Source organism: Drosophila obscura, unplaced genomic scaffold, assembly GCF_018151105.1.
Source record: "Drosophila obscura isolate BZ-5 IFL unplaced genomic scaffold, ASM1815110v1 contig_96, whole genome shotgun sequence".
NCBI lineage: Eukaryota > Metazoa > Arthropoda > Insecta > Diptera > Drosophilidae > Drosophila > Drosophila obscura.
In genome coordinates this window covers 1,387,994-1,402,563 of record NW_024542890.1, presented here as the reverse complement: position 1 = coordinate 1,402,563, position 14,570 = coordinate 1,387,994, and the positions used below count along the sequence as shown (strand labels likewise).

Below are 14,570 nucleotides of genomic sequence, written 5' to 3'. Positions count from 1 at the left end.
GACAGGTAGACAGAGAGACAGGCACACAGGCACACAGGCACACAGGCAGACAGGAAGGGGAGCCTCGCCTGGAAGTATGCCACGAAAAAACACGGTAATCACAAACTATGCCACAGCTCTAGCTCCAGAGCTCCGCTACAGCGAATAGCATTCTGGGGGAAGGAACGAGAAGGAGGAATCTCCTACACCTACACCTACACCTACACCTAATGAAGACCAAGAATGTGGGTTCTGCGGGAGCGAAGGCAGGCACTGACATTCCCTGACACACTCGCAAAGTACGAGTAAGTATGCTGTGGGGAAGCTCTGCTTCTAGGCCTGGGAATTGGAGCTGTCCCTCGTCAGTAGGTTTCCATTGCATCAATTCGGATCGATTCGCATTCCACGCCAGCTATCCAGCTATCAAAATGGGACAGAACAAGGGACACTTGCCCTGGCACTGGCTTAGGGAGAACAGATCAAAATGCTTCGCCAGTCGTGGGTTTATCTTCCCTTTAAGGCTGCGCTTGTTCCAGGCAATGAAATACCCAAAAGCCATTCATAGTTCCAGCTGTCATGGCACGTAGTTTCTGCTGTCCTCTAGCTATCAGAAAGAAAGGACTACACACTACAGACTGTTTTTCCAACCGATTGCTTGGAACAACAAACAACTTATGCGAGTATTCAGTTCATTAAGAGAACTTCCAACTGTTCCCAGGGCCATGTGAGAAACAGTTTCTGTTGAGGCTCTAAATAGGGGGGCTTTGGTCACGATCTGCAGAGATGGTCAGCGAGTCAGCTGTTGCCTATTGAAGTGACTCTTGATGCATGACCAGAGTCAGCTGACGGGGCTATACATATACGTATATGTAGAGCCCAGAAGTGAGGCGAAAGTTGGCCTGAATTCCATGATGAAATCCAGATCAGTCCCTGATCAGATTCCCTGGCATGGCATCAAACTGTTTTATCCTTATCTTTAAGACTTTTCGTTGACAATGTAAACCTCCGATCCGATTCGATCCGATATGTATGTGTATGTGTAATACCAAGAAGAGAGCACACACACACACACACACTCGTACGTAATCCTTCCTGCACTCCTGCTTCAACCGTCGAAATTAACATAAAACATTTATGGGAATGTCGCACAGTCACTGTCTAAGCTTGGGACTAAGCTCCTTGTCACTGTATGTACTCCTCCACTCTCCTCTCCTCTCCTCTCCACTGCCACCGCTCATTTACATACATTTGCATATGCCTGTGTTAATTCGTGTGTGTGTGTGTGTGTGTGTATCTGTGTGAGGGAATGGGAATGGGAAGGACTGTCAAGTGCTTGGGCTAGGGCTGGGGCTGCCGCATCGAGCCGCGTTTATCTGTGCGTATGCAGAAAGTTTTCCAATTAAAAGTTTCCCAGGTCCAAGTCCTGTTTCTGTTTATGTTCCCGGTCCCAATCCATGTCCTTATCCTGGTCCTGGTGCTGCTCCTGCTTCTGGTGCTGCTCCTGCTCCTGGTGCTCAGTACCACAGCAAAAGGTCGCGCGAGGGTGGCGACAATTAAGCCGCATAATGAGCTATAAACTTCCGCGACAAGTGGCTGCCGCGCCACGGCAAGCAGGAGAGCGCAGAAAGAGCAGCGCAGCGTTTAAGCTTGCACATATGGAAAATAAATGCGCATACGCCCTGTGGCCCCCACTCCATTCCACTCCAGGTGGAGGCCCACATCCCGGCTTTCCCCTAAGCTACTTTTGAGCACTTAGTCGCATGCAAAAAAGGTAACGAATGGCAAAGGGAAAATAACGAGCCGCCTCCACATGGCATCCAGGCATCTCATCAGAGTGGGCGGATGCGAAGGCGGCGTACCGGAGGCTCAGGTAATGTCCTGCAACTGCCACTTGGCAGCAGGCAGCCGTCAGCAGTCAGCAGGCAGCCGCTTCCCGCCGGGTAATCGCTTCATTCAGCCATCGCTGTCACAATGGCAACACAATTATTACTGCCTCATTTGACTCCAGTTCCAGTTGCTTTGACACCTTTGACAGATTGCCTGCCATGCCCGGCATTGTGTGACTTTTGTGCGGGCCCGGGGCCCTTTGTCCTTCGCCGCAGCTCAACGAGCGGAGAACTCGATGATTACGTGGGACATTCGTGGGCCAGAAGAATTTTATAATCAGCAATGCGATAAAAATAAACCCAGAGTTGCTGGAGGGCGAACATTGCGTCAGCATTCGCATTGTCAGGCATCTCATCAGCGTGGGTGGATGCGCAGGCTGCGGAGGCTGGCCCAAAAAAATGTCCTGCAGCACCTGACACTTGGCAGCAGCTATTTCCCGTCTCCGGGCACTCCGGGACGGGTACTGGTACTGGTACTGGTACTGGGACTTGTCGCATGTCATTTGCAATGTGCGTCCCACTCGAGGAATGCGAACTGTGCATGGCCCGCAGCGCAGCAGCGGATCCGCACTCCCATGGAGCTCCCTTGAGCCTCTTGGACAAGGCGTTGCTGGATAGCCATAGAGACAGACAGACAGACAGACCATTGGCGTTCGAGGAGAGCGAAAGCTGCAACGTTACATCGGTGATTGCTCCCTCCAGAGCCGACAAACGGACTAAAAACCTTCACATATTTAAAGGGCCGTTTGGCTGCCAAAAAGCTAAATTTCCAAAGTGTTGAAGTACTGCCTCATGCCGCGTACCCCCCTCTGGGGAGGTTATTTCTGAGCCCCAATCTGGTGGGAGGCCTTTAACGATTTGCCAGAAGATAAACTTCTGCATATCCTAGCGACTGGCCAGACTGGCGTACGGCCGGACCTGCCCTATCATAAGTTTCCAGCACGCAGCAAATAAATCCAATTAAATTAGCAACAATTTCGAGTGGCCTACGGAGGACGGCTCCTCCTCCTGCTGCTGCTGCGATCCCTGGCTAACATTATTTTCAATTTGCCTTTTGCGGTTTGTCCTCTGCCACTCTCCATCCTGCTGCCCAGCCACTCCCCACTCCCCATTGCCCACTGCCCAGTACGGGGCAGGCTCATCCTCAACTCCACAACATCTTCCTGCCGACCACTGCGGCTTTCCTTTTTATGGGGCTTCTTTGTGTGCTGCCCCTTGATTGAGGGACAGCGCCGAGCCGAATGTATTCCTGATGCTCGGGCTCGGCCTGGCGTTCCAGAATGGTTCTCCGTATCGAGGGTATCGCTGGGTTCACTCTGCCCTTACGCCTTGCGGCATTTTTTATGCCCCTTTGGCTCCTTTGGCTCCTGTTTGCTGTTTGTTATTCAATAGAAAATTAGCTTGTTTGTTCGCTCCCAGCGCTTCGATGGAGCCAAATACCAGATACAATATTATCGCAGCCAGATCCCTGCGCTCCTTTAATATGGCTGACCCTTCGTCTGCCCCTGACTTCCCTTTTCGTGTTGCGAGTCCTGTATCGAATTCAATTGGAATTAGTTGCATCTTGCGGGGGATTTAATGTCTCTGAGCGGAGCGACTGAGCACATATGTACGTAACCAGCTGCTCAATGGCAATTCCATGCGGCAAAAGCACAGGAAACATTGGCACAGGGAGCCCCAGCTTGGGCGCGGAGGTGTGTTGTGTGGGGCAAGCGAATCGTCGTGTGTCGAGATTAGTTCGGGCAGTGCACAGACTGGACGCCACTCCCTTCGAGCAGATAACGAGTTTAATTAGAGCTGGGAATTGAATCCGCTCTGTGAATGGCTCAGATGATAAAGGAGAGACTGCAATCTGTCCAGTGTGGGTCCTCCAAGCAGGTGCAGGGCAGGGAACGGCAAAGAGAACAGTGTTGGAAAGAGCGGAGAAGGCAGTGCCAGAAATAGTAAAGGAAACAGTGTTGGGTGCAGTGTTGAGAAACTCCTGAAAGCGAGCAGTCGAGAGGCAGGGCGCAGAAAGGTACAAGGTACTGCCCAGCATTAGAGCAGATTCACAGCGAATAAGTGTAGCACCAGTGTGCAGCACAGACCACGTGGCATGCCTCGGTCCGTACCCGCACCCGAACCCGATCCCAAACCCGAACCTGAACCTCTGGGCAATCAATTAAAGTGTGTCTCACGCAATTTCCCCCGCCGACTGTTGACGCAGCTCGAGCATCCCATCCTCATCCCAGCCCGACGAGAGCTGCCTCATTAGAGAGCCACGGGAACTTGTGCATTCTTTCGCTGCGCATCCGGATCCACATCCCCATCCACATCCACATCCGGACTGGAGTCAGGGCCTGGCTGGGCATGGGGCACGTAGTCGCAACGTGATAAACTTTTCACGAGAACAGTCGAGCCAACCCCCTATCCCCCATCGTAACCCCCCCACCCAATTGTCAAGCCATTTCGATGGAGGAAGCGATTTAATAGAATTTAAGCAGCATTTAGGGCTCCAGCAACATAAAGGAGCGATGTTGGAGACCGACTGGGCTGGAATCTGGAAGCTGGAGGATGCCACATAAATCTGTCGGGCCGGAGAGCAGTTATCGTCAAATAATAATGGCAAGAGCCGAGTTCGGGGGGCTGGGTGCTGGTTGCTGGGAACTGGGCGAGCGGTTCAGGTAAATGCGGCAGCGATAAAAACGCGATAAAGTCATTCAAAGTGTTTAAACGAGGAGGAGTGTCGTGGAGGAGCAGTGCCAGGGGCAGCGGCACCTAGGGGGGCTGGGCAGTAAGGCGGTGGGTGGCACGGGGGTGTGGGGTGTGGTGTGTTACTCCCAAGCAGATAAATTTTCCACATTCGTTGCCCCGAAATGCGAGTAGGGAAAGGAAAAATATAAAACTGGTGCTCTCCCCCTCTGCGTGTTTTTTTTTCGTGTGTTTGCTCGACAGTGTCATAAATTTGTTGATGTTTGTCCAACAGTTTTTTGGAGGGGGGGAACTTGCAATGAAGATGGGTGTGGAGCGTGGAGCGTGGAGGGTGGAGCGCGGAGCGCGGAGCGTGAGGTGTCAGTGCGGTGGCAAGGTCAAAATTTTATTGCGCCTTGCCAATCGGAGCTGAAAATTGAAAAACGGCCAATCAGCATCAGAAAGTCAATGAATGCGCCCCGATTCGCTGCTCCGATTGCGCTGGCCGGGCAGACTGAGTGCATTCAATTCGAAATTAACTGGAAAATCAGTCCGTCTATAGGTTTATGCCACACAGACATTCAGATCTGTGGCAGTTGCCAGTTGGCCAGTTGCCAGTTGGCGCTGAGTGAGTGCGAATGCATTTGTGAATGGCATGAGCACGCAGCGGGCCAGACACTGACAGATGTTGGCACATTAATTATATCGCAAATCAGATAGTAACGATTGCACGCACTGGCACCTGCATCCCGCAGCCCGCATCTCCCAGCATTCGCCAGGCTGTTCCAACCATCCATAATCCTTGAAATTAATTGCAAAAAAGTTGTAAACTTCGATATTATCTACCAATCGGATCACTGGAACAGCTGTGAGCGTGGCATTAGCGGAATCCAAGTAGAAATCATCGGAAGAGTACTTTCATCTCGATGAAAGCCAAAAGAGAACCGAGGCTGCCCTGCCACAGCCAAATTGTGCCAACTCGATCGACTCTGCTCTGCTGTTCATTATAAAAATCATCGAAATGGGTATGGGTATTCCAATATCAGGATAAAGCTACCGCCTTTCATCCAATAGGAGTAACGAGCTAATTATAGTCATATCGAATAGATCTAAGTGAATACGTGTGGCATATCGCTGGCATATCTTCTGTCAGCTTCTCTTCATCTTAGCTAGGAATTACTTGAAGATTTTTCTATACCCAGCCTAGGCTTAGGCAGAGGCACATTTGTCGGGGAATTTTTTAGGGAGTTTGCCTTACATCTGGCCAACCGCTTGACGATGACACCTCCTGCCAAGTTGTTGTGGTAGAACGGGCCGAGCAGAGCACGCATCTCTCTCTCTCTCAGTTTAGCCCGCACTTGTCATGGGAGATGGGGGAAAGGGCTCACTCGCTGCAAAAGCAGGGAATGGAATGGAATGGGAATGGCTCGAAATCTTTGTAAATTCATTCATCATTCATTTATTGATTGAGGCATCATTCGCTTTGCGTTCTAATGCAGAGTATGACCCTGGAAACGACCCTATTTACTCGTATGATTAAGAGTGTGTGCATATATGTGTGTATCTCTCTGGCACTCTGCTTCTCTTCTCTTCTCGCCTCTTCGCTCCTCGCCATCTGCGGCCTCAAAGTAATTGCTGCAATCCGAGCAATTCAAATATTTGGCAAGCTTTGACGAGCTCTGTAATTTCATTATCAGGCATTGTCTCAGCATTTGTCGCTGATGTGTCTGTGCGGATGTCTGTCTGTGGTGTGGTGTGGTGTGGGTTGGAGTGGGTTGGAGCTGCCACAGCAGCCGGCTCCAGGGCAAGATCTTATCGCTTATCTAAGAGCAGCCCCACCCTACTGTGGTCTGGGCTCAGCCTTGTCTTAATTTTTTGGCCATGGCGCTGATAAGGCTGCCAGCGCTGTCGCCACTATTGTCAGACGCCTTGTCAGACGTCATTCAGGCGAGAGCAGAGCAGACCAGTCAAGACCAGACCATACCAGTCGAGACCCAAGCCACCCGAGCATCCCGTCGCAGAGCCGTCAACAGCCGCAGCCGCAGCCTCTGCCGCTGACTCTGACTCGATCCCTGCTGACTGACGCACAGCGTGTCGTATGCTTAATATTGGCGCAGGGCTGCGGGTACGGCTACAACTACGGATACAGTGGGGCGAATGCGAATGGGATTGGATGGAGGAACGGGGCAGAATTCCGCTCTTGTTCCACTCGTAATTCGGATATTGTTTATGGAAATTCGAGCCCAGCCTCGACTCCGAGGCACTGCCTGACACTGACTGTCAGTTGCTGGGGATCCACATGAATGCATTTGCGTGTAACTGTCGAAGGGTTTTCCCACTCCCACTCCCGCTCCCATTTCCCGTATCAAAATTCCGTACTTTCCCTTGTTAGCCTTGTCCCCAGTACCGACCCCGACGCCGACCCCAACAACGACTCCGACTATTACTCTGCATGTCATGCAATGTTCTATTTCAATCAAAGCAAGGAAATTCGAGCGCATTACATGGCAAATATCAAATGCACGCACACACTTCCAGTTCCAGTTCCATTTCCACTTCCACATCCACATCCCGTTCCCATTTCCCATTTCCAATTCTATTTCCATTGCCATATGCATATGTATGTGCGAGTCCCCTCTCTGCGCATTTAGGGGCCATCCTTGGGCCTCTTGGGTAAGGTAAGGTAAGGTAAGGTAAGGTTTTTCGTCGATACTAATTGAATGCTGCGTGTCAAAAACTCAATTTTTCCCGCTTGAAATGCACTCTGAATAATGGCAAAAAGGTGTTAAAAAAATGTAATACTAAGTTGATTAAGGCGCGAAAGAGTTGACTGAAGTACGGGGACACGGCGTGCGGCGAATACCCTGCAAAGCGCAGCCACCATTCATGCTCAAATAAAAGTGGGAAAGTGCGAGAAGCAGGTGACAGACCTTTCAGGGGATCTGCTGGGACTTACACTGCTCCTTCGAACGACAAAGTGAGCCACAGGAATGCCCTGTAAGACAGGGTTCTGGCGAGATTCCAGCCCCACAGTCGGTAGTAATCCAGAACGGGTACTCGTTAAATGTGGATGAAATAACCGAATATTAAAATATTTCCGTCTCGATTTTGCAGCTGACTAATTGAGCCCTCGCGTGGCCAAGCGGAAGTGCGTGCGGATCGACCCTTGCTGGGCAAATATTATATCTAGAGGGTATTTTAAGTGCTTGGCGCAACAAAAACACAAGACAAAAAGAAAAAGACGAGAGTGCAACGTGGTGCGGTGCATGGCGGCGGGGAGGAGTGGGAAAGGGACACGGACTGCAAGTGGTAACCCGAAAATGGGTTCTGGCTAACACGACTTTTAACCGCATATCCGAAAGTGCATTAACTGTAAAACGCAAAGGGATGCGACCAACGGCAGCTGGCAAAGGCAGCGGAATAAATTGATGACAACGTGATGGGAAATATGGATAAGGAAATGGTGGGCATGGGGACAGATGGGGACCGATGGGGGAGTGAAATGCGAGTGAAATCAGTGAAGGCGTAAAGGGAACGTGAGGCGGGTGGTGGGTGGTGGGAGGCGGGAGGCGGGCGATGACGAGGTAGTAAAAGACAGCGAGTGGGGCGTGGGGGAAACATGACACACATGCCACGAAATGCCTGCGGGGGCAGTCACGCGTGAGCGGCGGAAGTGCTCTTGACGTCAGACGGAAGTGCCATAATCTCATGTTCATCCCTGCATCCATCTCCATTTTGCGCGTTGCGCTTCATTGGCTGCAATTACGATGCAAACACTTTCCATGGCATACTTTTCGGGAGCCAAACCTGCCCGAAAACCAATCCGCATTTGGGTTTTAAAGCATCGATGCAAATTGGATGCTTCTTTGGTGCAATGATCCTGCAAATGCTGTCGCTAAATCCTTTGAAAATGCAAATGAATGATGAGCTTCGAGCTGAAACTCCTTGGCTTATCTCATCCCATCTCTGTGCAGGCTTCTGGGTCGGAGTTTCCCCTTAATTCCTCTTTCTTTTCGAATTATAAGTGGGACACACTCAAAAGTTACATATTTTAAAATCTCATTGCCAATGTCATTGCTGGGATGTCGCTGGCCCATACCATTGGGACTTATGTGGGTCTTCGACTCGACGAAAGATGATGTGGATGGAATGGGATGGGTTGGCATGGGATGGTGTGCGGTGGGACGGAGGCTCTGATCAGCTTTGCTTCACTTTTGCTCCCTGCTGCTGCCAATTGTCCTTGGCACTGAGCGTCAATGTCCTTTTGCTTTTAAATTGCTTTTCGCTTGACTTTCCGTGGGCTTATTCCGCACACACCACACCCACACGTGCAATTGTCTGTCGCTGTTTCAGTCCCTGCTTCTGCTTCGTTATGTGGGTGTGATATAAGTTTTCTTTCTGAGTGTTTTTTTTTTGTCTGCCTTGCTCTGCTCGGAGAGAAGTTGCCTGTATTATAATTCGCAGGATCGTCGAGTCGGGTAAGGATGGGTTGGCCGAAGAATGCGAATCTCGTTCGCTAGCCCTCCCTTCTTCAGCGAACTTCTATATCTGTGGCTTTTCCGACTGATCAGATATACATATATGGCAATACATTTACATGTATATATATATGAATATGAATATGAATATGTATGTTCACGTCGTTTTCCAAGCTTGAATCTCCACTGAGAATGGATTTGTCGTAACCCCCAAGAGACGTCAGACCTTTTGGTTGTTCCTTTATTTTGATTCGCATTCGCATTGATCTGTGGGGCAATTCATAAATTTAATTATGCGTTGTTATTGCTGTTTTTTGACTTGAAGGGCCGAAGGGCCAAAGGTGGGTGGGCTGTTGTATGTGGGGGTATGGGGGTGTGGTGGTGCGGGGGATGCGATGATTATGATGCTTTTCATTTGGCATGCAAGCAGCGACAGTGGCCTTCCCTTTTCCTTTTCCTTTCCCTTTGCCACCCACCCCCAAACCCAAACCCAAACCCACACCCACTGATTTCCGGCTTACATGCGAGAGGAGCTGTGTAATTGTGTGCGTGCCAGTCGCAGTCGCAGCCTGTTCTGTGCGTGTATACCCGTACTTACGTACACACACGTGCATACGAGTATGTACTTGTATTCGACTTGATTATATTTCGTTTTATGCATTAAAAATTCGTATTCGCAGTCGCTGTCGCAGTCGCATTTTGTACGAGCTTTTTCTCCTTGTTCGCTTCCTCTGCCTCCCTGCTCCCCTCGCCCTCTCTCTTCGTAGGCTTAGGCTGCTTTTTGTGTGTAACAATCGCAATCGCCTTTGCAGCATTTATTGTTATTTGCCATTTTTGTGCATTTGGAATGAGAGCAAAGAGGATCCAGCCCGCCTGCCTGCCTGCCTGCCAGCCTGCTCATGCATGTTTCAGTGGGCGTCTGTCTGGCCGAATTAATGGCCAAAATCAAATGCCCTTTTACTGGAGTTAAATTAAGTCTCTCTCCCGCAGACCCTTTACACTGGCCACCACCATTCTCAGTTAGTCACAGACAGGCAGCTTTAATGCGTTGCATTTCGGCGACACTGGCACTCTCACTCTGGCACTCTGCCGCTCATCCTGCCACACTGCCACAGGGCCGACGCCCATCCAAGGGTTAACCGCTTCCCTCCTGCACCACTGACCATGCGGTTTCAGCTCTATGTATATTCATTAAAAATTTAAGTGCTTATTTACACTTTGGCGTCATTGCAATGCACGCACACACAATGACAGATGCGACGGGACACGCAGGACCCGTCCCCGTCCCCACTCCCATTCCCATTCCCATTCCCATCGCCACTTCTGGAGTACCATCACATCACTCACCACTGTGGCCGTGTCTGGGCACGGCTAGGGCTACGGGTCCGTGGTCCGTGGTGCGTGGTCCGTGAGCGTGGACATGTGAGTGGCCCTCGGAGCGAGGACAACAAGCGCAGTCACTTCAACAACATCGACAGCCGCACCGCAGCCAAAGTTCGCTCGCATTTCTCTCGGGTATTCTCCACCACATCCATCTGCTCCTCCTGCTCCTCCTCCTCCGTCACAATTTTGTCAGTTAATCATATTTGGTGGCCCAGAACGGACAGGGCTGGACACTCGTCAGATGTGGACCGCACCGAACCGAACCGAACGATACGGAACGGAACGGAACGGAACGGGAGCCGCAGGACATGGCGCGCGGCCAATTGTAATACTGGCCAGGCCGAGCTCAGCCTCCTTCTGACTGTGACACGAGGGAGATTCGCCTCTCTGCTGCTCTGTTGCTCTCCGTGTGAGGTTGGGGGTGTTTCCCACTCCGCTTGCAGCCACATGCACAATAACAATCGCATATGTGGGACTGTACGAAGGTACATATGTAATACCTTCTGGTACAAGAAGTTCTCCCACCTTATTGGCTCCCATGGAGTTAGAGACTTCTACATAGTAGCAGTCTTAAGTCGCTGAAGACTCCGAGTCAGTTACACCCGCCTGGCCGGGATGGGACAGCAGCCTGCAGAATCATTGGAAGCCATAATAAGTATCCCTAAGTGTCTAGAAGCGGCTGCATGATCAGTAGACATTCGGCTTGGAAGCACCACTAGCTCCACTTCGAGGCTTGTATTTGGTGGCAAGTTTTAACTTAAGTTGCGAATTTATTCTACCTTTCTACACCCTGAAAACTATCATTCGCTTGTGGAAAATTAAGTTTTAAATTTCTTCTCGTTATTCTTTTACTCGCTGCATTTATCTCGTTGATTTGCATTCCGCAGTTAGCTAATTTCTGTTCTCGTTATCAGCTTTGATCGATCTGCACTCGCTCCCGGAAATTCCCCCTTCGCTCCTCTGCTCGCGGAACCCTTCCCGCAGTCCGTTCTTTATTTAGAGATTAGAGAAAATTGTATGGAAACACCCGAAACCGATGAGATCCCGTGAGATCTCTTCGCCACTGCCACTGCCACTGTCAGTGCAAGTCCTCTCCCCCGCTGCCCTCCCACCCTCCGATATTACGGCCCAAAAGCTATCAGTTTGCCGATAAGAAACGGCTCTCGGTTGTCTCTGTTTTCTGGTGCTGCTGCCTTTGCTGCTAATTAATATTCAAAAACTTCTTAACACTTTGCCGCCTTCCAGCTGTCTGCTGTCCCTGTCGCTGTCGCTGTCGCTGTGTCTGCCTTTGCCGAATCGATGTGACTGGCGAGAGTTTAATTAAACAAATATTTGGCATTTGATTTGCAGGCAGGCGAGCCCCAAGGAAGCGGCAGAACGGCTAAATTCCAATTTCCTGTCCCAGGCAGCCGGGCAAATGCATTATGCAAGCGCTCGCCCGAGTGTGCATATAAATAGAGCTTTGAATGAGAAATAAGCGACAGCCCAAATGTGGGCGAGCTTATTACGACTGCCATTTAATTGCCAGATTAGGCAGCACGTTAATCCCATCAAAGAAAATCGGAAAGCCTGACTTTGCCACAGACAGAACTCTGTCGAGTCCTCAAATGAGTGGACGAGCAATCGGTTACGAGTATGAGTGCGTGGGCGAGTGCGTGGGCGAGTGCGAGTGGGGGGGAGTGTGCACTCCCGCAAAGAGTTCAAGGCGCTGGCCTCTGCTCGTACTCGTAGCACTCGCATTTCGTATGCCAGCGCAAGACCAAGGCGAAGATATTTGTGCCTGGGCAAGTGTCTGGGGGCGCCTCTTATCTTATCTTACGGCCCGACTGCCGGAATAAACGGGCCAGGCCAGGCCAGGCCAGCGCTATTTATATTGTATTAAAATTTACTCACAAATTTCGCACACCCACCTCCCATAGATAGGGAGAGAGAGAGAGAGAGAGAGTCGTAGATTTGTTGTTCGTTTGGGCCATTGAGGCTGGTCGAAAAGTCCTTGGCCACTTGACCATCAATACAGCGTGCGACTGATCGATCTCAAGTGATAGGCCGGCCGATCGACTCCAGACCTGGACGATCTTTATCGCTGCTCTCTCGCTGGCTGCCTCTCTTTCTCTCGCTCTCTCTCACTCTCACCTGGCCCCTTATCAGACGGCGATAAGCTGGCGAGTTTTTTGCATTCGCTGTTGCTGTTTCTGCTGCTGCGGCTCCCTCTCTTTCGCCCTGCTGTCAGCTGTTGGCGATCGGCATCGAGAGACAATCGAAAATCCCAACAAAATTCAAATCAGTCCCCAACGTCGCGTCGACGGCAACGGCAACGTTGGAATCGTTGAACCCTTTTTGTTTTGTTTTTTTTTTTTTTTTTTTGCCTCTTTTTTTATCGTCGTTGCTGTGGCTTTAAATTACAATAAATCAAATCAAATCCCAATCAAATAACAATAAAAAATAAAAGCCAAAGCAATTCAGTTCGTGTTGTGTGCTGTGTGCTGTGTCTGCTGTGTGTGTGTCCCTGTTTCAATTGCAAATTCCAGCCCAAAAAATGCTCAAACTTTAAGTGAAGTTCATTGTTTTCATTGGCGTTGCCTTGCCGTTGGCCCCCCCCCCCCAGTTGCTGTAATCGCCGTGCCCATAAATATATGAAATGTTTGCCCCACACTCACGGAACCTTTGCGGATTGATTTTTGGTAGGTGCCCAGCACCCGGCATTCCCCGAATCAGACCTACCCCCACCCCCTCACTGAGTAATTATTAAGAGCAGTTGACCACAGGCCGAGGGAGGGAGGGAGGGCCTTCCAACCCATTTGGGAAATGAGTTTGAACTCCAACCGAAGGCAGAAGCCACAGTGGAAAAACCTTTTCCATTAGCTAAAATTCAATTCCTCTTGCCCAAACGAAAGGAAATTTTTGCTGCTATGGGAGGAGATTTACTTCATCGAAAAATATATGTTTGAGAAGCTTTTCTGGCCATCAACTATTTCCCGTTGCAGCTCAGGGCGTTAGGGTACTCCCTGCTTCGATCTTAGCCACTTTTTGGGGTGTCTATTTTTGGACTGATTTTTTAGCAGCTTCTTAATGAACGACGGGCAAATCGTTTCGTATCTGGAATGTTTTTCATTATTAACTTAGCAACTCTTTCTTGTGCCCGTGTGCGTGTTTGGTGTTTAGTGTTTTGGTTTTGGTTTTGGTACTGCCAGCGGGTCGTATGCGTAATTTGATTAAAGCCAAGCAATTGACATCACTCTGCCCGCCTCGGCTCTCGACTGCGGCTGCACTTTGGTAGCTGGTTGCTGGTTGCTGGTGACTGTTTACTGAGATAAGATTGGCAGGAATTAGAGGCCGCCAGAGCAGGCGAATCGAAGCACCAGCAGAAATCAGAAATCAGAGCTGGTGTCGCGTGACTTGGGCCCGCTCACAAATTTGGTGATAATCAAACAAATCGCAAAGCGAAAACATTTTTACAAGCAGCCATCAAATGGCGCTTTGATGGGTGGGGAGGGGGAGCAAACCAATCAGCATTACCCCTGGCCTGGGCCAGGGCCTGGGCGTGGGATGACATCTTCTATAGCTTAACCTCTCTCTCATTGTGTCTCTCTCTCTCTCTCTCTCTCTTTGTTGCAGTCACGCCGTCAGTCGGTGAACTTACGGGCGATGCCCCCGGGCGTTCTAGTCAACGATAGCCGGGCCAACTCCACCGATGACATACAGATCGCTCTGGCCCCCCACATCCAGACGTATCTGAGCCAGACCGGGCGCCGGCACTCGTGCTGCAGCGTCATGCTGCCGGTGGCCTTCGAGCGGGCCGCCGCCAAGTCCTGGCTGGATCCCAAGTTCGACTCCCCCGTCCTCGAGGAGCAGTACCAGGCCAGTGTCTTTCCCCACGTTCGCATGCGATACAGGTGAGTGTTGCTTTGGCTTTGGCTTTGGCTTGGGCTTGGGCTTGGAGTTGGCCGTGACGCCTGTTCAACAATGCAAATCGAACTGCCACACATGGCCCAATCCGAATTGAGCTGTCCTCTTGCCGCTTCCAAATGACAGCTCTGGGTACATCGGGGCCAGCACCACGGAACGGCATCTCTGCTGCGTTGCCAATGAAGAGCCATCAATGCTGGCAGTTTGTATTGCAATGTACCCCCTCCTACCCCCAACGCAAAGCCATTGGTATATGTTCAAAGGTCAG

General features: G+C 50.6%; 1 protein-coding gene across 2 annotated transcripts in view; it reads left to right on the top strand.

Annotated features, from left to right (window-relative positions):
* Positions 1-14,570, top strand: part of LOC111070424 (adenylate cyclase type 9) — a 49,065-nt gene that overhangs the window by 25,526 nt on the left and 8,969 nt on the right. The window contains exons 1-2 of one of the 2 annotated variants that reach the window (XM_022360944.2): positions 12,808-13,077; positions 14,012-14,289. In XM_022360944.2, coding sequence (XP_022216636.2) covers positions 14,042-14,289 — 248 coding nt within the window. In that variant the 5' untranslated portion in view covers positions 12,808-13,077; positions 14,012-14,041. Of the gene's footprint in view, positions 1-12,807; positions 13,078-14,011; positions 14,290-14,570 lie in introns of those variants that run through there. The other variant, XM_022360943.2, reaches the window with a different exon arrangement.